This window comes from Gopherus flavomarginatus, chromosome 5 (assembly GCF_025201925.1).
Source record: "Gopherus flavomarginatus isolate rGopFla2 chromosome 5, rGopFla2.mat.asm, whole genome shotgun sequence".
NCBI classification, from domain to species: Eukaryota; Metazoa; Chordata; order Testudines; family Testudinidae; genus Gopherus; species Gopherus flavomarginatus.
This window is the reverse complement of record NC_066621.1, coordinates 116,851,897-116,876,362: the sequence shown is the minus strand read 5'-3', so window position 1 is coordinate 116,876,362 and position 24,466 is coordinate 116,851,897. Positions and strand designations below refer to the sequence as shown.

Sequence of the window (24,466 nt, the reverse complement as noted above, 5' to 3'; positions counted from 1 at the left end):
AACTCAGATGCATATTTTCAGAGGCTTGTCTATGCCAGCAGCTTTTCACTCTCACTCTGTGTTGTGTAAGAAGGGATTATGGTGAACTGCTCATATAAAGTTGGATGAAATTCTCTGGCCTGTGCTACACAGGAGGTCAAACCTTGATAATTTAATGGTCCCTTCTGGCTTTAAATCTATGAATGACTTTAATGGAGCCTATGTATTAGTAATACATTGTGCAGTGCCTAGTACTACAGGATGATGCCTAGAAGTTTGTAAAAAAATGTATACTATTGTAATTTTTGGGAAAGCATGTGATCACATAATGGAGCTGTGCACGCCATTAATGTGTGCAGCTTCGTGATCTTATCGCTGCTTCTCTTGTCCTCCTTCCCCCTAGTGTTTGTTACACTTGCTGGAATCTGGTTTCCAATAAGATTAGAGAGTCTTCAAGGCTTGTGTCATCTTATGTGTGTGTGGAGCACATGGTACGGTGGGGCCCTGATCCTGACTGAGGCCGCTGGGTGCTCCTGCAGTACCAATAATTAATAAGGAAGGCGGTATTGTAATAAACCAAGGGGCAGAGTTAAGGTTGCACATTCAGCAGTGGCTGTGGCTTTTCCTGACGTGGGGGGCAGAGGGGGCTTTGCCATGCAGACCGTGCGCTCTTGATTTGTTTTCACTGTGGACATGTAGGAAGTTACCTGCTAACTTTGGAGATGAGGCTGTGAGTTGTTCCCTCTAATTTTTGACAGCTCTTGCTAGCGATACACCCAGCTCTGTAGCATATTTACACCTTGGGTGCCTCTTGTATGCAAAAAATGTCTTCTGTGCAAATTCTTGTGCATGCTGTGTTTAGGGTGCACACAGCTTAGAGGGAACAGTGGCTGTGACAGGAAGTCCAGAGAAAGAAGACAAGACTTCTGTCTTTCTACCTCCCAGCACTTATGGACCAGGGAAATGTCTTTACCCCAGATGCCAATGACTAAGGCCCTGAGCCTGGAAAGAGAACCACGTGGGTGGACCTCTCCCCCTGCACAGAGCTCTAGAGATCTCTTTGCAAGATCAGGACAGGAATGACTCTGTCACAAAAAAGGGAACCCTCTTCCCCCTTGTTGCCCCCGATGTTGCTTGTTTCTTAGAGCACCTGCCAACCCTATTAAGTGAGGGAGGGGCAGCTTCTCTTGTGCTCAGTTTGAGTGCAATTTGGGGCTGCTATCTCCAGACTGAGGTGTTTGGAGATTACAGAGCATGTCTAGCACCACAGGGGAGAGCTGCTAAATATGATCATTATCAGCACTTGGCATTGTCAGGGCACTGTACCCTAATAGACTCATCCCCACAGGTACATAAGTATCTCAGCCCTGTGTTATTGGTGGGAAACGGAGACTGAAGTGAGGGGACTTAGCCAAGACCCCTTTGGCACTTAGTGGCAGAGCCAGGATTAGCACATGGGCCCTCCTGAGGCCCAACTCCATGCACATTTCTCCTGAATGTGTACAAGCACCTGCTGTGGCTGAACTGAGAGGGCATGGGCAGGGAGAGCTGTTTGTGGAAATTTCTTCTTTTTACTCTGGGCCTTTTGGGCTGTGTTGAGCTTGGTACCACCTGGTGGTGATACTGGGAACTGCTGAGCACTCCTGCCACAGAATGGCCAGGCTGTGTACCTACCGTATGAGTTATAATATCCGTGTGCCTTTCACCTCCGCTAGCCCTGCATGCAACAGAATGGGCACTAGTCACTACCTCTCTCCAAGGCTTGATTCCCTCTCTGCTGCTCAGTACAGAGGGTGGGACTCCTGGTCTCTGCTTAATATGCTGCACTCAGCTGGAAATGCCATTCTAGTTTGCTTCCCTTCAGCAGGGCTCAGGGAGCATGGATTACACGTGGCCAACCCACCGTGCCCGTGCTGCCATAGTGGGCCGTACATGCGTGGTGACTGGCAGCATAGGGGACAGTGGCATGGGGCAACCTTCCAACAGGGCTTTTGGGTTCAAAGGCTGGTGGTGCAGGGCAGCCCCCAGCAAGGCACTGTGCCTAGGCTATCGGGATCAGAGGGCTGGTGACACAGAGCTAGTCCCCATCCAGGCTCTGGGGATTGGCTGATGCGTGGTGGCCCCCTGGCTGGACACTCTTGACTGTGCTCTCAGGTTTCTGGGTGGGAAGCACTGGGCAGCTCTGGCAGGACACCATATTTGAGATCGCAGGGTGGGTGGGTGCCTGCCATGCAGACTGTGTGTTTAGCTCTGGCTGGTGTTATTCACAGGGCCCAGCAGGGTTCCATGTCGCTCCACACCACCACTTCTGACCTGCTGCCTTTGCCTCAGTTCAGAGGCTCCATCACCTGCGTAGTGGTTGACTTTTCACACATGCAGAACTCCTCATTGTGGGGCAGCCCTGCAGCTACCTAGCCTAGAGCGTTGCCCCCCCAGCACTGAGCTGTGAGCTCCCAACTCGGGGCTGCTATGTTGGGGGTGAGGGAACCCCAGCTCCTGCTCCATATCAGTGCCCTTGGCTGGAAAATGCCAGAGGAGAAGGCAGCAACCGGAGGGCTCTTCTCTGAGTTGCGTGATTGCTGGGAGCCATTGGCCATGGAGTGCACAGTGAGCTGCATGCATCTGGGGGCTGCTATTCTGCCAAGCTGCAGGAAGTCAGCCACTCCCTGGAGCACCATCGCTCTGAGCTGTAAACACGCCGTGCTCCTCAAACCTGCAGGGGTTTATTTTGAATTCTTCATAAGACAACAAAAACCACATGGCATTCAAGCCATGAAAATGTCAAGCAAATGCTTTAAATGTAACCAGATGCTCCCAGGGCTGGTTCCTGCTCAGTGAAAAACCAAGACCACTTTGCCCAGCTCTATAGCCCCCAGCCATCTTCTCCCCAAGTCTCCAAAGGCTCCAGCACACCTGGCTGTCCATTAACACTGTCTCATCAGGAGGTGAGAGAAAAGTTTGCTCCATTCCCTGTGTGGCCGCAGCAGTGCAGCCCATGCAGTCTGGAATAAGAATAACGCTTAGCACCTCGCTAGCATTTTACTGCTTCCAAGAGCTTCACAAATATTTAGCTAATCAACCCTCCCCACCCTAGAGTGGCACTGGGGCCTGGCGAGTTTGGCATCACTTTGGGAGTTTCCTAGCTCTGTCACTGATTCGCTATGTGATCTTTGGCAAGTCCCTTTCTCTGTCCCAGCCTCAGTTTCCCCATCTGCAATGTAGTGCTTATGATACTGACCTGCCTCCCGGGGTGGAGGATATGAGTTAGTATCTAGAAAGTGCTAAGGATTAGGATTGCCCATGAGCCTGAAGGACACAGCAAGGCTGTGACAGTGAGTCTGTCACTACAGGCAGCAGCAGGCAGGTCCTGCCAGAAACGGTATAGAGGGGCCTCAGGGCAGGCACTGAAAAGATCAGCAGCAACAGGATGAGCCCAGAGGGAGCTGAGCCCGGGGGAGTGACGCAAAGCACCTAGTGATCATATCCTTTTGCATGCACAGCTCCCCATGTGCTCCTCAGACAGGGTTCTGCTGCCAAGATAACCATGACTCCTAGCGAGTCAGCCCTGGCCTCTCACTCCTTTCCATGCTTGTTGTCTGTGCTCCTGCTTCACCTGCATAGCCTCTGGCTGCTCTTGCAGGCCTGGCAGCAGCAGCCTTCCAAGGGAGAGTCAGACCGGCCCCCAGGGTGCTGGGGTGCAGCTGTCCCCCCGATAGCTCACAAGAACCAGGCATGATGATGTGGTGCCCTCAGAGAGTGGGAGGACCTGCTAGGTACTTACTGGGCCACCTGCTCTATTCCATTCTTGCACTCTGCACCCCAGAACGTGTTGCCCACCCTACAGCCTGGGAAGAGATCAACTCTCACCAGCAGACACTGAGAGGCGTTCCCTCTGTGTGTGCATGCATGTGTGAGCGAGCGAGCGAGATCTAGACAAAGATTTCGGACTTCATTCCACGAGGAATTGTTGGTTTGATCTGAGGCCAAAGCAGCTTCTCTGGGGGCGGCGCCTGCTCCTGCCTGCAGAAACCACCTTCTGCTTGTGCCAGTAATTTGAGGCAAGAACAGGAAATGTTTATGCTCCTTCACAAACCTGCTGAATGTGATTTGCAAAGTGCATCTAGGCCACCTCAGGGAGGAGTGAGGAGCTGTGGTGATGTCCCACCTCACAAAGCTAGTGGGGTTGGGCCTGGTCAATAATCAGATGGGAGGCATGCAACAGTATAATGGTTGGATGTTTTTAGACATCTAAAGATATGGTGCAGCTAGGGTTGCCAGGTGTCCGGTTTTCGACCAGAACGCCTGGTGGAAAAGGGACATTGATGACCAGGCTGTTAAAACTCTGGTTGGCGGGGCTGGCAGCTCCTTATCTGGCTGTGCGCTCTTCTCTGGAAGCAGCGACATGTCCCTCGGCTCCTTGGCGAAGGTATGGCCAGGGGCGTTCTGCACGCTGCCCCTGCCCTGAGCGCTGGCTCTCCATGGCCAATGGGAGCTGCGGGCAGAGGCAGAGTGGAACCGCCTGCTCATGCCTCCACCTAGGAGCTGGAAGACATGTCCCACTTCTGGGGAGCCCCCCAAGATAAGTGCCACCTGGAGCTTGTACCCCTCACTCCCTCCTGCACCCCAGCCCCCTGCCCCAGCCCTGAGCTCCTTCCAACACCCAAACTCCCTTCCTGGAGCCTGCACCCCGCACCTCTTCCTGATTCCCCTCCTGTACCCCAAATCCCTCATCCCTGGCCCACCTCAGAGCTCGCACCCCTGCCTGAGCCCAGAGCCCACTCCTGCACCCTGAACCGCTCATTTCCGGCCCCACCCCAGAGCCTGCACCTCCAGCCGGAGCTCGCACCCCCTCCCACAGCCCAACTCCCTGCCCCAGCCCAGTGAAAATGAGAGAGTGAGTGAGAGTGGGGGAGAGCGAGCAACAGAGGGAGGGGGTATGGAGTGAGTGGGGGTGGGGCTTTGGAGAAGGGGCAGGGCCTAGGGGAAGGGGAGGGGCAAGGGTGTTTGGTTTTGTGCAATCAGAAAGTTTGCAACCCTAGGTGAAGCCTAAGCAGACTAGATATGGGCTTGATGCAGGAATTCCTTCTATGGCCTGTGTTATGCAGGAAATTAGCTAAGATGACATAATCAATCCTGCTTGCCTTAAAATCTTGAATATTAATAAGAGTTTGATCCTGAAGAATCGGTAAATGCTTTACAGCAAGTTACTCAGCTACAGAAATCATGCTATCTGCCTCTACTTGCACACAGTGAAATGCAGCCCATTCTGGGGTGAGCCATGTAGCTGTTTAATAGTGCAAAGCAACACTCTACAACAGTTTGAAGCAGGAAATGAAGAAAAATACTGTGTCCACTTGAAGCAGCAGGGGAGATAATTACCAATGCTGGATTAGACGCAATCCTGGAAAGCCATTCTGTGAGAGCTTTAATGGCCCCCAATTGTCAGGACCTCAAATTACTCATAAGAACATGAGAACGGCCTTACTGGGTCAGACCAAAGGTCCATCTAGCCCAGTTTCCTGTCTACCGACAGTGGCCAATGCTAGAGGGAATGAACAGAACAGGTAATCATCAAGTTATCCATCCACTGTTGCCCATTCCCAGCTTCTGGCAAACAGAGCCTAGGGACACCTTCCCTGCCCATCCTGGCTAATAGCCATTGATGGGCCTATCCTCCATGAATTTATCTAGTTCTTTTTAAAACCATGTTATAATGTTGGCCTTCACAACATCTTCTAGCAAGGAGTTCCACAGGTTGACTGTGTGTTGTGTAAAAAACCACTCCCTTTTTTGTTTGTTTTAAACCTGCTGCCTATTAATTTCATTGAGTGACCCCTAGTTCATGTGTTATGAGAAGGAGTAAATAACACTTCCTTATTTACTTTCTCCACACCAGCTGTGATTTTATAGACCTCTATCATATTCCCCCTCAGCTGTCTCTTTTCCAAGCTGAAAAGTCTAGTTAATCTCTCCTCATATGGCAGCTGTTCCATACCCCTAATCATTTTTGTTGCCCTTTTCTGAGCCTTTTCCAGTTCCAATCTATCTTTTTTGAGATGGAGTGACCACATCTGCACACGGTATTCAAGATGTGGGGGATCATGGATTTATATAGAGACAATATGATATTTTCTGTCTTATTCTCTATCTCTTTCTTAATGATTCCCAACATTCTGTTCACTTTTTTGACCGTCACTGCACATTGAGTGGATGTTTTCAGAGAACTATCCATAATGATTCCACATTCTCTTTCTTGAGTGGTCACAGCTAATTTAGACCCCATCATTTTACATGTATAGCTGGGATTATGTTTTCCAGTGTGCATTACTTTGCATTTACCAACATACTCATGAGCAAAATGACACCTCTGGCAGTGCAGCACCCCCTAGCAACCATGCTAGGACATTGAGGTTAGTACTGATTCAGCAGGGAGAGTGCTCCCTACTGAGTCACCTTCACCACTCCCCGTAGCACAGGGGTGGGCATACTACAGCCTGCAGGCCAGATCCAGACCCTCAGGGCTTTGGATCCGGGCTGCGGGATTGCCCCCTGTGATGCCATGGGCCCTGCACCACTCTCAGAAGCAGCTGGCACCATATCCCTGCAGCCCCCGGGGCCCTTGCCTCCAGGCACTGCCCCCTGCAGCTCCCATTGGCCAGGAATGGGGAACCATGGCCAATGGGAGCTTCGGGGGTGGTACCTGGAGATGTGGCAAGGGCAGTGCAAGTGGAGCCCTCTGCCCCCTCTCCTCCAAGGGCTGCAGCACTTCCTGGAGTGACGCAGGGCTGGGGACAGGGCAGGCATGCAGGGAGCCTGCCCTGGCCCCAATACATGCTGCTGCCATCCCGGAGCCCGAACCCCTCTTGCCCCCCAACTCCCTGCCCTAAGCCCCCTGCCTGCACCGTGCACCTCTCCTGCACCCCAACTCCCTGCCCTGAGCCCCCCCCACAGTCTGCACCCCTCCTGCACCCCTGCCCTTAGCCCCCTCCTGCACTCTGCACCCCTCCTCTGCTCCAGTTCCTTGCCCTGAGCCCCTTCCTGCACACCATACCCCCTCCCACACCCTGCACTCCCTCCCGCACCCCAACCCCCTGCCCAGCCCTGCATACAATTTCCTCACCCAGATGTGGCCTTTGGCCCAAAAAGTTGGCCCACCTTGCCGTGGCACCTGGATGTTCTTTTCTAGGGGGTTTCCCTTCCAAGCATTTAAAAAGCCCAGCCTGGGTTGGCTTGAGAGCTCAGGCTGCAGTGATCTGGGTGCAAGGAAAGCTCAGATGCTGTAGGAAGTGGTTCTGTTGGTGTCTCTGGAGGTGCTGGCTATGAGGAGGCCTCACGGTTTCTCTTTTCCTAATCCTGCCATTTGTGACTGCTTAGGCCGAACGTCTGCGGGGGACAATGCTGCTCAGGGTGGACAACTGCTCCTGGCACAAACAGATGCATCAAACGTGAGTACGAAAGAACCATTGATTACAGACATCAGTCATGACACTTAATGTATCGCTGGCAGGCACTCAGCTATCCCGGTGATGGGTGTGGCAGGTGGGCCAGAGGATGCCCCTTCCCAGTCCTTTGGCCCTGAAGCCCCCTTAGTCGTTACACTGATGTCTTTGAATTTCTCCACTATTTGGTTGAGACATAAACAAGGAGAGAATTCACTTCTCTGCCTGACTCACCCCAGTCTCTGTTATGGGCATGGTGTGCTTCCCACGGCAGAGAGACTGGAGCACCCACTGTGGGTGCTGTTACATACATAGTTCCCAGAGCTGAGCTGCATGTCCCCTGTTGGTGCTGCAGCACTTCTGGCCAGGTCAGTGGTCCATGCTAACATCGGCTGCATCAGAGACGAGCCCCCTTCCCCTTGTTAATTTGTTATTAATCAGGATCGGGACCCCACTAGGCTGGGTACTGCACATATACATTCAGAAACATGGGCCTGCTTCTAAGAGCTGATAAATTTGAAACAAGACCCAAGTGATTGTGAAAAATTGCAGGAGGGAGAGTGGTGGGGGAGGGTAGTGGATGTACATGGCAGCTGGTGCCCCCCAGACTGATGGTTCCAAATGATCTGAAAGTTTTTTACAAAAGCAACTAACTAGCTTGGCTAAGGGGCTGCCCTGGGAAGGGCTGGAGTGTGGGAGCCTGCTTTAAGGGGGGTGTGCACACTAGGGAGACAACAGAAAACGGCTTGAACACTCACTCAGTCGCTGACTACCTCATTACTGGGGAGCTGCTCTCCCAAGGAGGTTGTGTCCCTTCATGCCTTCCCAAGGTAAGAATTACTGGAGCAGTGTGAGTACAAACAACTGCACCACCATCCCTCAGTTCTGTTTGGGGAACTCTCTTCCTCTCCCTGGCTGTTACCTCAGAACTCCTCTCTTGCCTGTAAATGGAGGGCCCTCTGGGCTGGGGCCTCCTGCAGGGCAGCTCTGCTCAGCACATTCATAGGACTAAAACAGAGTGGAGTGATTTACAGGGAAATAATCCCATGGAGGGGGCTCTGGTGACATCATTAACCACATGAGCTGGAACCCCAGCAATGCAATTAATTACATTGTAAATCAGGGCAGCTCACTGGTTGCTGGTTAGTTTTCTTAACCTGTGGATCCAGCACAGCTTGTAAGTTTCCAAACACATAAATCCTCTAAAACCGCAGAATGAATGAAGAGAGGGGTTTATCCTGCAAATGCCTCAGCTCCACCATTTGCTACTGCCATGCTTTATGGACCACCCGCAGAAATTTGCCTTTTCCCCTCTGACCTGTTGCCCAAATAATCCCGGAGAGACTCTGCACAGAGAACATGTGTAAACCTAAGCAGCAGTCTCTCTCCTTTCCATGCCTGTCTTCAGTGGGCCTGACTTCTGGAGTTGGCCACCTGGGAATTCTGCTTCACCCGTCTGTGATGTTGTAGTGGAGCAGGGTCTGCATCTGGGGTTTATAAAGTGGAGTAGATTGCAGCTGCTCTTCTTGTGAGCCCTGTAAATCAAACCTCTGTTACAAGCAAATAAGGAGAGCAATTGTAAGAGTGAGGAAAGTCTTGAGGAGACTGGACTCTTGAGCAATAAGCAGCATTACAGAGAAAGCAGAGGAGTGGCTAGTTGTCCTTGTCTCCCCTGCCCAGGCACTCAGGGTCAGCATTGTGTCCGCAAACTTGTCTGGTTTCCTCACAGCCCTGTTTAAACACAAGAGGACATCCTGGTGCACAAAAGCCATGAGTGATCATTGTAGGCCCACACTGGCCAAGATCTGCAAGGAGAGAGATTAGTGCAATGTGTTATACTGGAGTGTCATGAAGGGTAACGGCAAAGGATTGAGCAAAAGGAAGTGTAGGCAAAATATCAGGAACACACTGCCTGATGGTGAGATAGGTCAGTCTGTGGAACCTCCTGTGATGAACTAGGAACGTTCTTAATGTTTTTTCTGAATACTGTGTTGGTGCCTCAGTGTCCCCATGGCAGTTCTTAAGCATCTGGCAGAGCAAAGGGTCAGTGCACCTAAATGCCTGACCCTCTGTCTCCTAGCAACTGATGGCCTGGGCCCCTCCTCTGCAAAGGTGCCAGCTGAAGGTGTTGGAGACAAAGGGATCAGGTGACCTCCTGGCACAGGAAAGGAGCTGAGCAGAGGAGGAAGGGCTGGAGGGGTTGTTAGTCTGGAGCTAGCTGGGGTCGAGGAGTGAAGTGCAGACGTTGGGGGTCTGGTTCACTGCCCCGCAGAATGGACCAGGCCGAGGGGTCCGGTTCGCTGTATCTACAAGTTCTGTTTTAGACCCTGTTCCTGTCATCGAATAAATCTCTGTTTTACTGGCTGGCTGAGAGTCAACATCTAACTGCAAAGTGGGGGCACAGGACCCTGTGGCTTCTCCAGGACCCCGCCTGGGTGGGCTCGCTGTGGGAAGCGCACGGAGGGGCAGAGGATGCTGAATGCTCCAAGGAGAGACCCAGGAGGTGAAGCCGTGTGAGCTTCTTGCCCTGAACAAGTCTGCTCTAAGGGAGAGGAGGCTCCCCAAAGTCCTGACTGGCTTGGTGGGGAGCAGTTCCAGAGCATCGCCCGGTGACTCCGTGACAACCGGTGGTAGCGGTGGGATGTACTGCACCCCGTGAATGGCACTGCTTGCAGTAAGTGAATGGGGAGCAGTAAAACAAAGGAGGAATAATGAGGACCAGGCATGCTGAAGGCTCAGAGAGGGACGGTTTCAGGGGGCAGTTAACCTCTGGGAGTGTGTGACCAGCGAGAAGGACTGTTGGAGTAACAGGGTCCCCCTGAGGACTGCAGCGAGCAGTCTCAGGGTCGGAGGAGCTTACCGCTCGACCCTGGGAGAGAGAAGGATTTTTGCAGGAGCAGTCCCAAGGGCGGAGGAGTCTGCAGCTCGACCCTGGCAAAGAGGTGGTGATCACGAGAAGGGCTGGCACACCAGGGGTTCTTCCTGGAGACCATGGGGGAGCCAAGAGCACATAGGCCTGTGAGTCCACAGCCACTTGGGAACGGTGAAGTGATGGCCTATCACCATCCCCTTAAGAAGGACATTGTGATCCTGTGCACAAAGAGAGGGTTATGCATGGGGAAGTTCACCAAGGCACAGTTAATCGTGCAGTTGGAGGAGGAGGACTGCTCTGAGGAGCAGATTCCTGGCCCAGATGGGGCTACAAGAGGATCTGGGAGCAGCTGGAGCAGCAGCCAGGCATCTCCGAGAGTCTGGTCCCCAACCAGACGAGAGTCTTCACGATTGGGTTCCCCATCAGGGGATCGGAGACGGATGGGATTGGAGCAGAGCCCGAGAGAGCGAGAGGACCGTGAGAGAGAGCAAGAGCCTGAGGAAAAGCTGCAGGAGAAGCAGCAGCAGCGTGGACCGGCAATGGTGGAGCGGAGAGACATAGGGGGCTGTCTAGGGGTCAGTGGGGAAACACGCCTGGGGTGGCGAGATCCTGGGACAGAGGGAACTGTGGTGGTGCAGTCGCAGATACTGAGGGGCTGTGGGACCTGGGTGAAGGTCCCCAGGGTGAAGCCCCTTGCCCTGCCTATGGCCCGGATCCCTGTGCAGACCCAGGAGGGGTCGGGCTGGCTAGTAGTTGGGGTTCTCCAGGATATCGGCTGGGAGGCCCTGTTGCGTGGTGACTATCTCTCTTTGGGAGAGGATCCAGACCCTGCTCCTGTAATGGTCGAGGGTTTGAATTTAAATCCAGGGAACCAATTGGCTAGGATGGAAATGGTCAGTGAAAATGCAAATGACCTGGCTGGCAGGAGGGAGGGGCTGCTGGGCTCAGGATACCTGCCTACCTGTAACCAGCCCCCTGGGGCTGGGTGGGAGGGAGAGATGCTCCCCACCCCTTGCACACGAGAGGGGGGGCTCACGCTGGCTCTGATGCTGGGACCAGAGCAGAGAGCTCGCTGCCTGCCCCCACTGGGACAGCAAAGGCAGTGCTGAGCATGGGGGGAGCTGAGACCCCAGCTGAGTGGGGGGACACCCAGGCAGGGCAGGTCGGCTGCCAACCAGGTTTGCCTGGTCCAGACGTGCTGCTGGGAAGTGATTGCACAGCAGGGAGGGAGCTACCAGGGACAGGGCTCAGGGGGGCTGTGACCCCAGGCCCAGCCAGCGAGAGGGAGCAGGTCCCCCCTCCCTGCCCCAGCAGCTGAATCCCAGACCGAGCTGCAGAGGGATCCCTCCTTGGAGAAGCTGAGGGAACTTGCTGGCCACAGCGCTGCAAACCCCCTTGGGGAAGGCTACAGGGACAGAGTCCTGTGGGAGAAGGGGTTTCTGTACCGGGAATGGGCTCCCCAGGGGGAAGTAGAACTGAGGGGAATCGGGAGGCAGCTGGTGGTGCCCCAGGAATCCACAGGGTTCTTCCCATTCTAGCTGCTGTATGGGAGGAGAGTGAGGGGACCCCTGGACCTGAAAGGGGAGGATTGGGAGGAGAAGGGGGAAGACCCTCTGGGGGATCTCTTCCCTGAGGTGGGAGCCAATCTCCCCATCAGGTGTTCCCCGTTCAGAGTCACTGGGAAAGCAACCTAGCTGATCCCCAAGGTAGACAGGATGATCTGGTTTTGTGGGGGCTATCAGAAACTTAAAGCCATCACAGTGTCTGATGCCTACCCCATGCCTAGGCCTGGGGAGATTCTAGACAAGCTGAGGGGGATGGAGAACTTGGCCCTGACAGACACTGATAACATGTGTATCTTTAGCCAGATCTGGGAGGAACAGGTGTCCCAGGTGCTGGGCTGCCTCAAGGAGGTGGGACTGACAGTAAAAGCTGGAAAGTGCAAGGGGGGGACGGCAGAGGTGTTGTGTCTGGGCCACAAAGTGGGAAGCGGCTGCCCAAGCCCAGAGCTGGCCAAGGCCAAGATGGGGGCTCTTAACCAAGAGAGCCCGAATTGCAGCCCAGGGTGCTGGGAGAAGACCCCGTCCCAGTTTGAACCCCAGGGGTATTGGGGTGGCAAAAGGGTTCAAGCCGCATAAACCTTCCCACATGCGGCCTGCAAGTGCCATCAAGCACACCCGACCTAAGGGAGGGCGTGAGACTGGACTGTCCTGGTGTAACTCACACCGAGGAATGGGAGAGATGCTGGGGCATCCATGGGAACGTTGGTGGGTTCAAACTTCCCCAGGTCACTGGCTGAAGTGACCTCACTCAGTTTGGTCTCGAAGGGGGGAGAGATGTGATGAACTAGGAATGTTCTTAATGTTTTCTCTGAATACTGTGTTGGTACCTCAGTGTCCCCATGGCAGTTCTTAAGTATCTGGCAGAGCAAAGGGCCAGTGCACCTAAATACCTGACCCTCTGTCTCCTAGCAACTGATGGCCTGGGCCCCTCCTCTGCAAAGATGCCAGCTGAAGGTGTTGGAGACAAAGGGACCAGGTGACCTCCTGACCCAGAAAAGGAGCTGAGCAGAGGAGGAGGAGCTGGAGGGGTTGTTAGTCTGGAGCTAGCTGGGGTCGAGGAGTGAAGTGCAGACGTGGGGGGTCTGGTTCACTGCCCCCCAGAATGGACCCAGCCGAGGGGTCTGGTTCACTGTATCTACAAGCTCTGTTTTAGACCCTGTTCCTGTCATCGAATAAACCTCTGTTTTACTGGCTGGCTGAGAGTCACGTCTGACTGCAAAGTGGGGGCGCAGGACCCTGTGGCTTCCCCAGGATCCCGCCTGGGTGGGCTCACTGTGGGAAGCGCACGGAGGGGCAGAGGATGCTGAATGCTCCAAGGAGAGACCCAGGAGGTGAAGCCGTGTGAGCTTCTTGCCCTGAACAAGTCTGCTCTAAGGGAGAGAAGGCTCTCCAAAGTCCTGACTGGCTTGATGGGGAGCAGTTCCAGAGCATCGCCCAGAGACTCCGTGACACCTTCTCCCAAGGGAAGGGGTGGGAGCCCCGTTTAACAGTAGACTGTCTGAGAGAACAGCAGGGGAACAGACAGCTAGATAGAGAACTTAGATCTCGTCCTTCTCTGGATTCTGTGACTTAATATGGAGAGGCATCCCATGGACACTGCAGGTCCCAACCCCAGGAACGTGGCCTGCCTTGAAGAACTCTCTCTTCTATTGTGCTGATCTCTTGGACTGGAGGCTGATGACTGCCCCCAGAAGGGAACGGGGAGTACTAGCCCTTATGAGAGGTCTCAAAGCGCTTTACAAATGAGGTCAATATCTGACTTGAGTCGGGAAGGTCTCCTGAGTTCTGCTCTGTCCACAAGGAAACACTGTCAGCAGTGGTCTGGTGACTGGCTTTTGGTTTCTGGCCGGGCTAGGAGGATGCCACGGCTTGAGTCACACTACAGACCACCTCTCCCCAGCCTTCAGAACAAGGCTTCCTCTGAGCCAGTGACAGCTCAGCCAAGGCCTCTATTGTTGCTTTGGTCTTCCTCTTAATGCCTGCAGACGCCTGCATCCTAACCCCGGGGCCTTTGCAATAAGGAGCCTCAAGCTTTCTTTTCCCATCTCCTGCTCCAGCAAATCTTGCTTAACCTTATTCTTGCTTGAAAGGAGGCTGGACAAACAGCCCCAATTAGAGCCACTTCCCTGTTCCCCCTCCAGGCTCCTTACCCACTTCAGGATCTTGCAAACCCACTTGAATTCGGCATGTTTCCTTCAGCCCATTCAGGGTCTGAGCCTCTCCCTAGCTCAAAGAAGGAATAAGTGCCCTGTTCTTGAGGGAACTCCCTGGAAGTCAGGGATGGGCCAGAATCCTCCTCCTGCCCACACTCCATCTCTAGCTCTCTGTCTCTGCCTGTGTTTCTGTTCTTTGGTTTGTTTGTGCCTCTCCTCCCTACCTGCTGAGGTCAGGCCCTTGCATCCATCTGGGGCTCTTCAACTGCAGAGTGTCACACCTGTGAGTGCTTTGCTCCCTTTGGGCTCATTTGCACGTCGGGTTGATGTGCTGTGCTAATTACACTTAGCTCTTGGCATCATCTTGCTGCTGTTTCACTGCTAATGAAACATGCAGATTGGAAACAGGTTTCTTAACTGCAACTGATGGATCCTTAAATCAAAGAAAATTGAGACCATGGCTGTTGAAAGGGGAGGGGCCTGCAGATCCCCCCCACTTCAGGAAGAAGAGGTGCCCACTGGCACTGCAGTACTGTGCCCTTATTATTTTCACTGCCACACTGTGCCTCCCACATCCTCAGCACCCTCTGATGTCCCTTATTCCTGGCTGAGAGTCTCCCCTGCTCTGCCCAACAGACAAAGGGGGACAGGGACTGGCGCACTGTGGCTGGGACTGGCACACTATGGGTAACTGCCATTAATTTTCCCACCCATTCCTGCTGCAGTCACTGCTTGCAAAAACTGTTTGTGCCAAATCTGGACATGGTTTCCCTCCCCCCCCACGCCACCCCATGTCTCCTTTTAGCTGAGCATGCCAGGAAGACACACGTCCATACAAGGACATCGCAGCCACTCCCTGGGCAACCATTTCTGATGGGGGATGAAGAAGGTAGGGGTGGAGGGTGCCCCCTCACTAGACCATTTTCAATAGTGGCAAAGAGAACTTGCTTAAATTTGCAGTGAGATGGTTCCTCCATCCACCTTGGGGCCCAGTGTCCATCTCAGGTGACAGCCTCCTTTCAGTGAGAGTGAATCTTGGGCTCCAGCTGTCAGCCTGGCTGAAGTGAAGAGGTGAGAGGGACCCAGCCTTCCACAAGCTGTGCTCTTGTCTGAACAGACCCTGGTATCTCTTTCCAAGGGACATTTGCCCCCTGAACATTGCTGTATCAAGTGCTCTCCCTCTTTTGATCTCTTGCTGGGCTGGAGCTGAGCTGTTTCCATGGCAAAGCATGTTCTAGGCCCCTGGGTGGTGATACTGGAGGGGATCTGGTGCTTTCCATGTGCATGGGAGCCACTTGTCATGGACTTCAAGAAATATTCTTGTTCTGCTGCTAGACACTAGTCCCCACGGCAAGAATGGGGTGCCTTTGTGCCTCTGGAAAGGAACAGGGTTTGATCTGGGCTTACTGCGGGTGGGCTCCCCACTAGTGCCCCAGATTCTGGGGGCAGGGTGCTGTGTGGGCAGTGATCTGAGCTGTAACAAAGTGGGGTTCGGGCAGAAGTGGGAGCTAGTTTGAGGCCTGTGGTAGGTGCAGGTGGGGGATGGGGCGGAGGAGATCAGAATCTCGTCAGCACAGCCAATGGTATTACTAACATGCCCATCCCAGAATATCCAGGCCCCCTGTTTCCAGCTTGTTTGTTCCTGCCTGGCTCCAGTTCTAGTGACCCTCTCTGCATAGTTCAGAGTGAACGTATCTGCTGCTGCCAGAGGGGGGTGTGCAGGACACAAAATGATGCGTGGGTTGCAGTGGACCCTGAGTCCAGGAGCTGTCTGTGCCCTTGTTGCATGAGGCTGTTGTAGTAGGTGGGCCTGAAGCCAGCGTGCACCAGAGTTCCCGGAAAACCTCCCCTTTGGGTTGGCACCATCTGATTCCACGTTCCAAAGCCACCTCCAGCTAAGTGGAGTTCTCTTTCCATTGTAAACACATGTACGTTCCTTTCTTTAGCATAAAAATGCAGGAGTCTTGAGTTCTTTCCTGTTCGGGGTTGAGTTTCCCTGGGCCAGCCTGGCCTCTGAAATCTCTTCTCCTTCCTCTTATGGCGAAGTGCGATTCTTCTTCTCCTTGTCTTTTTATAGCCCTCTTGCTGTGCTGTCACTTCCTAGCTTGGAGTTCCCATCGTGCTGGCTGATTAAAGCCTTCCGCTCGTGAAGTGTTCCTGCTGTTGCGCCAAATGTGCCAGGACTTGTGATGGAGACAGGGACTGTGTCTGCTCTGCAAAAGCCATTTGCAGGAGTCAGAGCAATGGCCGAGGAGAGTGGGTGCCACAACTGTGCCTGAATCTTCCTGATCGGAAGGAATTGGAGATGGGGGCTATACTAGGCAGCTCTAGGACATGCCAGGGGGAATTAGGAAGGAATCTGTGCTGCTTGGTCATGTTTGCGTAGCTGTTTAGATTTATGGATGAGCAGGTTAATGTATCTGTTTTAGAACATTTCAGGCTCCCAGAAGCATTTGACTAGAAGTTAGAATTCATGAATGTGCCAACAGACCAGAGGAGCTGAAACATCATCTCTGGCCCCAAGAGGTTTCAGACAAGACCAGGGCCGCCCAGAGGATTCAGGGGGCCAGGGAAAAGCAATTTCAGGGACCCCTTCCATAAAAAAAAGTTGCAATACTATAGAATACTATATTCTCGTAGGGGCCTGGGGCAAATTGCCCCACTTGGCCCCCCCTTATCCCCCCAGGCAGCCCTGGACAAGATAGCCCAGTAACCAGCATTCTGTGCTGCCTGTGGGGCTTTCCCCATCCATCCCAGGCACCCCTCCCCACCTGTTCTGTCCATCTGGCTGTAAGAGTGCACCTGCCTCAATGTTTTTATCCTGGTCTCAAGTAGGGTGTGTTCTACTGCAGCTCAGTGTCCGGGGCGGTCAGAACAAACTCGGACTTCAGGGGAAACCTTTGTAAATAAAAGTTCAGCCTATGGAATCTGCCCAGAGTATCCGAGAACCCCAGTGACTTCACCTGGGTAACAGGATCTGCCCAGGTCGTCAGTGAGAGAATGAGGCCCCGCTTTGTTCACTGCAGGATCTTGCAATTGTTAATGTAATTATTCCAGAGAAGCCAAATAATTTCTGTTCTGGAGCAAGGGGCCAAAGGCTGACTCACCTCCTTTCCCCACCCCACCGGCAGCCAAACAGTAGAGAGCACGTTGGGCTGCCAGACAGTGTCTGTAAACAAAGTGCGGGGCCGGCATCTTTCTCTCATTAGGGACTTTTTGGTGAGCAGCACAAATGCTATTTGGGAGCTGGGTTCCTGCCCATGTGGGCTGCCCATGACTGCTCAAGTGCCAGGCCATTGTCAGCAAAGATTAATTAAAAGGACACTGTCAACATGTGGAGGCCTGACAATGTCCCTCCCTGACAGGGGATGGTAAATCTCAGACAGACCTTAGAGCAAAACCTTTCTCTCCTTGAAGCTAAACTAATGGTTCGGCTGTGTAAACATTGCTTGGTCCCCAGCAGCCTCCCTCCCCATGCTGTTCTGCTGGAGTTTGGGTTGCCGGGGACACTCAGGCTGATATTTTAAAAGCTGCCTAGGGGACCTTGGCATCCTGTTTCCATTAATTTCCCAGCCATCATGTGTTTTTGTTTAATTTTTGATCTCCTGATCTTGTACATGGAGCAAACTGGAGGATTGATCCAGATGAAAATGCAACCAGAGACAGTGTGTCTGTGTGAGAAAGGAGGGGAAGAGCTTCTATTTAGGTCTAAAGGCCATAAGTTGGATCTCAGCACTGAGACAGGAGAGAGTGTATGGCCAGAATGTTGCCCCTATTCTTTGAGGATCTAATGCCTGTAACATTCCAAGCACAGTAATTTTCTCCCTTCTCCAGCTCACAGTTTTCCAGGGATTTCCATTTGTCATTATCTGTGTGTATGACTGAATCCAGACCTTGGGCAAAATTCTCTGGCCATGTGGCTTTTTCCAGTTTTGGGGGTTGAAATGCAATGGGGAAAAAAGGGAATTTCCTGAGACTCAAAGGCTGGGAAGATGCAGAAACATGCAAAATTCTGGGACACCTGGACACTTCCTGCTAAACTGAGGATTGGGGAGAGTGGGTGAGTTAGTTTTAATTTACTGGACAAAGTTTGCAACCACTTGGAATGTTCCTTTGTTCCTACCCAGACAGATCAGCAAACCAAGCTGTCTGCCCCTATCCATAGGAGCCAGAGTGGGGCAAGCCCCCAACCCTGCTCCCCAGCTGGAGCGGGGCAAGCCTGAGACCCCACTCCCCAGAGGGCCTTAAAATGCCTGGAGGACCAGATGCAGCCCCTGGGTTGTAGTTTGCCCACCCCGTGCTAGACCTACTATTATTTTGATTAATACTGTTGCAGTGTTGTCAACTCTCATGATTTTATCGTGAGTTGTGCAATATTTGTTGTTTTTCCTTAAAGCCCCAACTCCTAGAGACAAGTGATTACTGGAGAATCTCAGTTTTCATTTTAAAAGAGTATGTTTCTACCCCTAATGGTGCAGAGAACAGCTTGAAACGTGACCTGCGTCAGGTTGCGTGTAATCTAAGAGCTGGAAGGCAAATAAAAAGAATCCAATATTTATAATTTTTTTGAGAAGCTTGTGATTTTTCAGGGCCTGACTCATGATTTTTAAATGCTGGGGGTTGGCAATGCTGCTGCTGTCAGATGATCAGCCCTCTTTCCTCTGTTATGCATCTTGAGTGGGTGAAAAACAGTGTTCAGAGGGCTTTCAAGTTCTTTTCTAAGTCTGCTGGGACAGCTTGGTAGGGGATAGATCCAAGGGCTGGAATATTTCAGCTTCGGCAGTTCCGCTACTGTCTGAAGACAGAATGGGACTGACCCCACTCTCTTTCACTTACTTTATCTCAGCAGCTCATGGATTCCTAGAAGGCTGGTCTCTGATGGCTGGGCTCCTGATAAAGTACTAGAGTTTAAAGCTGACATGAATATACTATATGTGGTGTAATTGTAGTTGTGTCCATCCCAGGATATTAGAGGACAAGATGGGTGAGGTAACATCTTTTATTGGCCCAACTTCTGTTGATGAGAGAGACAAATTTTTGAGCCACAAAGAGCTCTTCTTCAGGTCTGGGAAAAGTAACCTGAGCGTCACCACTAAACGCAAGGTGGAACAGATTGCTTAGCATGAGTAGTTAGCACACATTCTAAGGGACCATTCAAGGCAGAGTGGCCAGTTAACACCTGTGCTGACACAGGATAAAAAGAGAGGGTTAATGAGTTACAGATTGTTGTAATAAGCCATAAATCCGGTGTGGTGTTCAGTCCATGCACTAACAACCCCTTTTTGTACTATGACTGCAGAGATATTAACAGGCCACTCTATCTTGAGTGGTCCCTTAGAATGTGTGCTACTTATGCTAAACAATCTGTTCCACCTTGTATTTAGCTATGATGCTCAGAGTACTTTTCCCAGACCTAAGAAGAGCTCTGTTTGGCTCGAAAGCTTGTGGCCAGGTCTGCCCTACAAAATTATGTTGACCTAAATTCGTCAGCATACTGCTGTAACAATTGTTCCATCGCTACACAGCTTGTGTTGGCAGTGCTATCCTCACCAGAAGTGCTTGTATCGATGCAGAGTGCAGTGCACTGTGGGTAGATATCCCACCGTGCAACTCACAACCATCCAGCACAGGGTGTTTTGGGATGTTTTTGCAATGCCTATTGGGGCCAAAACGAGTCATGCAGGGGTGACTGGGAGCATGGGGTCAACTTCCCATAATGCAGTGTTCTTCATCCCATAATATTTCAAGCCTTCTTTTCAAAATCCCCGCAAACTCGCACATCCTTCCTCTATCCACCCTCTCTGACAGAAGTATGAAGCCTGCACAGCTCTGCACTCTTGTCATGAACATTGCAAGCACAGGATGCCTGATCCTCTGATTCTAAATGACATCAAACCCCGGAGTGTCAGACTTCACTGACATGGTGGAATTTTTGCATGACTGGGACCCTGGTTGTGCTCTGGGATCTGCACTGATGGCCGATTCACTTCATGGGGGGATGTAATTCCAGTTGTTGGCTTTAGCCTATACAGCCCTAAGTGGTTTGGGTTCTGCCCATCCTTGAGACCTGCCTCTCTCCCGGTACAGTAACACAGCAGTCAACTTTTAAGTAACCAAGCCAACACGCCTGTGATCTCACTGAGAAAGGGCTGGTAGCAGGCCATTTTCAACCAGGACCCATCCCCACTGGTCTTATAGGGCTGCGAGGCCTTTCTGTTCTGGATTCTGGGGGAGGAGGTATTTGAGAGTGAGTCAAGCTTGGTGAAGAGGTGACGTGTGGTCAGGTTTGTAAATGTTTTCTTTGTCCATGTGCCTTGAGTGATGAACTGGCGCTTGGACACCAGTGATGGGTGTTGTATGGGAACCCGAACACAAGAGAGGTGCCTTAAAAGTCTATGTTGCTATTTGAGAACATGGCTGGTATGTCAGACTGCCTTAGACACCCGCCCCTTCTGCTTGGCTCATGGGGGAGCCACACAATCTGAAATAACCGTGATAGAAATGTTCACTGCACATTTCAGCCCTCCCAGAAAGGGTCCGTTTGGGCTCAGGTTGAGCCGCAAGTGAAGGTTGAATTGTTCTTGCATTATCCAAACGGGTTCCCATAGACCTAAAATCCAAACCCTCCGGAGGGGCTTTTGTTGGTTGAGGCTTCCCTTCCATTAAGGAAGATGATGTCCATTTGGTGTCCTTTAGCCATGAGCCATGTAGCTGTTGCCCAGTGGAGAATGACTAACTTGATCCCACTGAAGTGAACTGTGATTTCCTGACTATTACTGACTGGATTATAAGCCCAATTTGGCTCCTGTTAACTTGGGAAGCATTAGGGCCCAGCATGTAATTAATGGCACTTTCCTCCCAGAGTCAGAGCTGAAGCTGATGTGCTGTAATTAGGAACACACACAGGCTGTGAGAATGATTTGGGCAAGAAGTTAATGAACTGTAAGTCCCTTTAACTGCTGAGGAATTTGAGCATGGTGACTTCAGAATTAGCTGGCAGGGGAAGGGGAGAAATATTCCAGAGAGGACAAGAGAGCTCAGAGGGATCAAGGAGGGGATCCATAAAATATAACCATGAAATAGAATAATAAATCAATATCATAAAATGAAATCTAATAAAACAACTCCCAAGGGATCCTAGAGCCATATTGTCTTCTGCCTCATGCTTCCCTTCTCCAATCCCTCTCTGTGCTATTGCAGCTCCTGTTGTTCTCAGCTTAATTGAGACCTTCTTCTTGCAGTGAGCTCCATGTGGGGATCAGGGCACTGGATTGTAAGCTCTTCTGAGCCCATTTCTGCTTTCACTTGTATTGAAGTAATTCAGGAGTAGCCCCCTTGTGGCGGGATGAGTAGCAGCTCTCAGAGCTCTTTCTCTCGTAGATCATATTAGTGATCTGTGGTAATCTAGTACCAAGACTTTCACCTCCAGGGTGCTGGTTCCAGTCTAGCCCAGAGCAGGGGCGGCTCCAGGCACCAGCGCAGCAAGTGCGTGCCTGAGCCGGCAAGCCGCGGGGGGCGGCCTGCTGGTCACTCTGAGGGCAGCAGTCAGGCAGCCATCGGTGGCATTTCTGCGGGAGGTCCTCCGGTCCCGCAGTTTCGGCGGCAATTCGACGGTGAGTACACCGAAGGCGCGGGACCGTCAGATCACCCACAGAAATGTCGCTGAAGGCTGCCTGAGTGCCGTGCTTGGGGCGGCAAAAGACATAGAGCCACCCCTGGCCCAGAGCAGTAGCAACCCAAAAGATGTGACTTGTGTGAAATGTGTCAGTCTGATCTTCCTCTTCACCCAAGTCTGAGCAGTTCACCTGCCCTTAGGAGTTGACTGAGGGAAGAAAAGGGTCTCTCCTGAAGCTGGGATTTAGCCAAGGAATGGTGGGGAAGGGAAGCCTCCTTTAATTGTCTGTGTCAGGGGTGGGACAGGTTGCGTTATCCCACTCCTTAAACTGCAACTGTATGGAGAGGGCAACATTGGCCTGTTGCACTGGGAGCCATGTATCTCTGTTCACTCCTTTCCATGTCCCTCCAGCTGTCTGTGACCCTCCGTGCCAGAACAAGGGATCCTGCAGCCGACCCCAGCTCTGCATCTGCCGCTCGGGTTTCCAGGGCGCCCAATGTGAAGAGGTCGTTCCAGAACGAGTGTACCATCCTCCTGGCTCTGTGGCAGCCCTCCAGCCCCCAGCAGGCTCCCTTCCGAAGAGGGCTGGCAGTGCAGAGAGAGAAGGGTCACCCAGAGGGGCCCAGACACCTATCCTGAAGCAAGCACTAGCTGGGTAAGTCGCTCCAGTTACCAACAGGAACCAGATTCCCTTGACAAATGAAAATTAACCCCAGGGTTTGTGCTGTGCTGGGCCAGGCCCCAAGCTCTCATCCCCAGGCCCAGTCAGTGCCCTAAGGAATAGTTCTATGCTTTGCCGTGCAGAAGATCTAGCTTCCATCCAAGTCACAGGCTCTTCCTTGGGGCTATTAGAGCTGCAGAGTACTGGTGCAGGGGCAGTTACCCTGAATCCCCTCTAAAACAGAACTAGGTTTGTCCCCATCACTGTCTCCTGGTCCCTGGGAACAAGTGCAACTGTGGGGAAGAGTCTGTGGTGGAGTGTTCACCCCACACTGGCCTAGGAAGGGTTAATGAGACTGAGAAGGAGCCAGATAAGCAGATAGGCCACACCTGAGAGGAACTAGGTGGCCTAAGCAGCAAAGAGTCCTGTGGCACCTTATAGACTAACAGACGTATTGGAGCATGAGCTTTAGTGGGTGAATACCCACTTTGTCGGTGGCCTAAGTAGCCACAGACTGAGGAAGGAGCCTAGTGAGAAGGAACAGGCGGGGCTAGTATAAAGCCAGGAAATTGGCAGCAGAAAACAGCCTGCAGTGAGGGAGCCTACAGCCACTCTGATTGTTAGTGAGGGAGGGAAGGAAAGCCAGGTGGAGAGCCGAAACCTCAGGAGATTGAGGCCCTGAAGAAGGGTTATCCAGAAGGGTGGTGGAGTGAAAGCCTGGAGAGGTGGACTAGGAGAAGGCTCAGGGAAGTGGTAGCAAGGTGGGACATTGCAGACCTTGGCTGCTGATTAGAGGGTCCCTGAGCTGGAAGCTGGGCCCAGGTTCCCCTACCAGCCACTCGAGAAGTGGCACAGTCAGGGCAGTGGATTTGCAGCCTGCCTGGGACTGTTCATCCTGTGGGACTTTTATATCCCCATAAGGGGAAAGCACAAATGACATGGCCAGATAGCCAAGCCATGAAGAGAGAGCACCCTGAGTCACAGAGAGAGAACGAGGTGGAAGGGTGCATTAGCAAGTGACAGAAGGGGGCATCAGACCTGGAAGGAACTAATCCTCAGGGCAGCCAGAAGGAGGCGCTTTAGTGGTGAATGTATCCCAGGACAGAGCCTCCCCAAGTTTTAATAGTATTGTCCTTTGTCCAGTTCAGTAGCATCTTTAATGGTCTCAGCCAGGAGGACTGGCTGGTGGGTTTTTGTGTGTCCAAGCAACACGCCTACGTAAGAATATTGGTTTGAGTTATTATTAGAATATTATTATATGCAGAGAAGAGCACAGGTACTTGGGATAGTATACAAATGTACACAGCTGTTTCCAAGGTGCCTATCATCATAGATCCTAGGAGCAAAGGGTTCATGTAACTGTTACACACTTATATTACACTACTATATATAGTTCTTGTATATGGTAGTGTACTATAGTAGGTGCGTGGGTATCTGGTGCAGGATTGTTATGCTTATGTAACTCTGCAGCTTTTGTTTATTGGTACTGTGTCTAAGAGAAACTAACCCCTTCTAGATTGAGTACTGTATGGCATGAGCTTGAGGTGGTTGTCGTTTCTTTGTTTTTGTGTGTTAAAAGTAGCTCATTGGCTACAGCCCAGCTCCCTCTAAGCCAAGCTATAATCTGTCCCATATCTCGTATTTTGTAAGTCCCATTGTAAGTGTAGGCTTTTTTTCCTGTAAGCCTTAGGGTGATACACTTTCCAGCTACTACTGGGAATATTCCAAAAAAAGTATCACTTTGTTGTTTTGTACCTTTGCAGTAATGTAATGGGCGGGGGTTTTGCAGGATCCATATCAGTGTACTTCTGTAAGTGTTTATTGGATGTCTGAGCAAAGTGCTTGGCTTTGTGTCCAGCTCCAGAAAGCATGCCTGCATCCTACCTGTGTCCTATCCAGCGGGTGAGCTGGTGAAATTCATTTTGTTGGAGACTACTGGAACTGTGCTGTGTAGAAGCTATATATGTGATGTCCATGGGATTTCTCTCTGTGATGGAGAGGAAGAGGTGATGACCCTTTCGGGGAGGCCAGCCCAGAAGCCATCTTCTCTGGCACCCTGGGATTCTGTTCCCTTTTCTCTTTGATGTGCTGTGATTTTCTGTTTCAGTGCTACTCATAGCTATGTAGGGAATGGCAATTTGTCCTTTAGATCTGCCTACTTTCCTGAGTCTGTGCAGTTTATCAG

At 52.0% G+C, this 24,466-nt stretch overlaps 1 protein-coding gene across 5 annotated transcripts in view; it reads left to right on the top strand.

Moving 5' to 3' along the window:
* The window catches only part of LTBP2 (latent transforming growth factor beta binding protein 2), a 128,296-nt gene that overhangs the window by 5,741 nt on the left and 98,089 nt on the right, over positions 1–24,466 (top strand). For all 5 annotated transcript variants that reach the window (XM_050955643.1, XM_050955645.1, XM_050955644.1 and 2 more), the window contains exons 2-3: positions 7,354–7,424; positions 22,032–22,275. In XM_050955643.1, the coding sequence (XP_050811600.1) occupies positions 7,354–7,424; positions 22,032–22,275 (315 nt within the window). The remainder of the gene's footprint in view (positions 1–7,353; positions 7,425–22,031; positions 22,276–24,466) is intronic.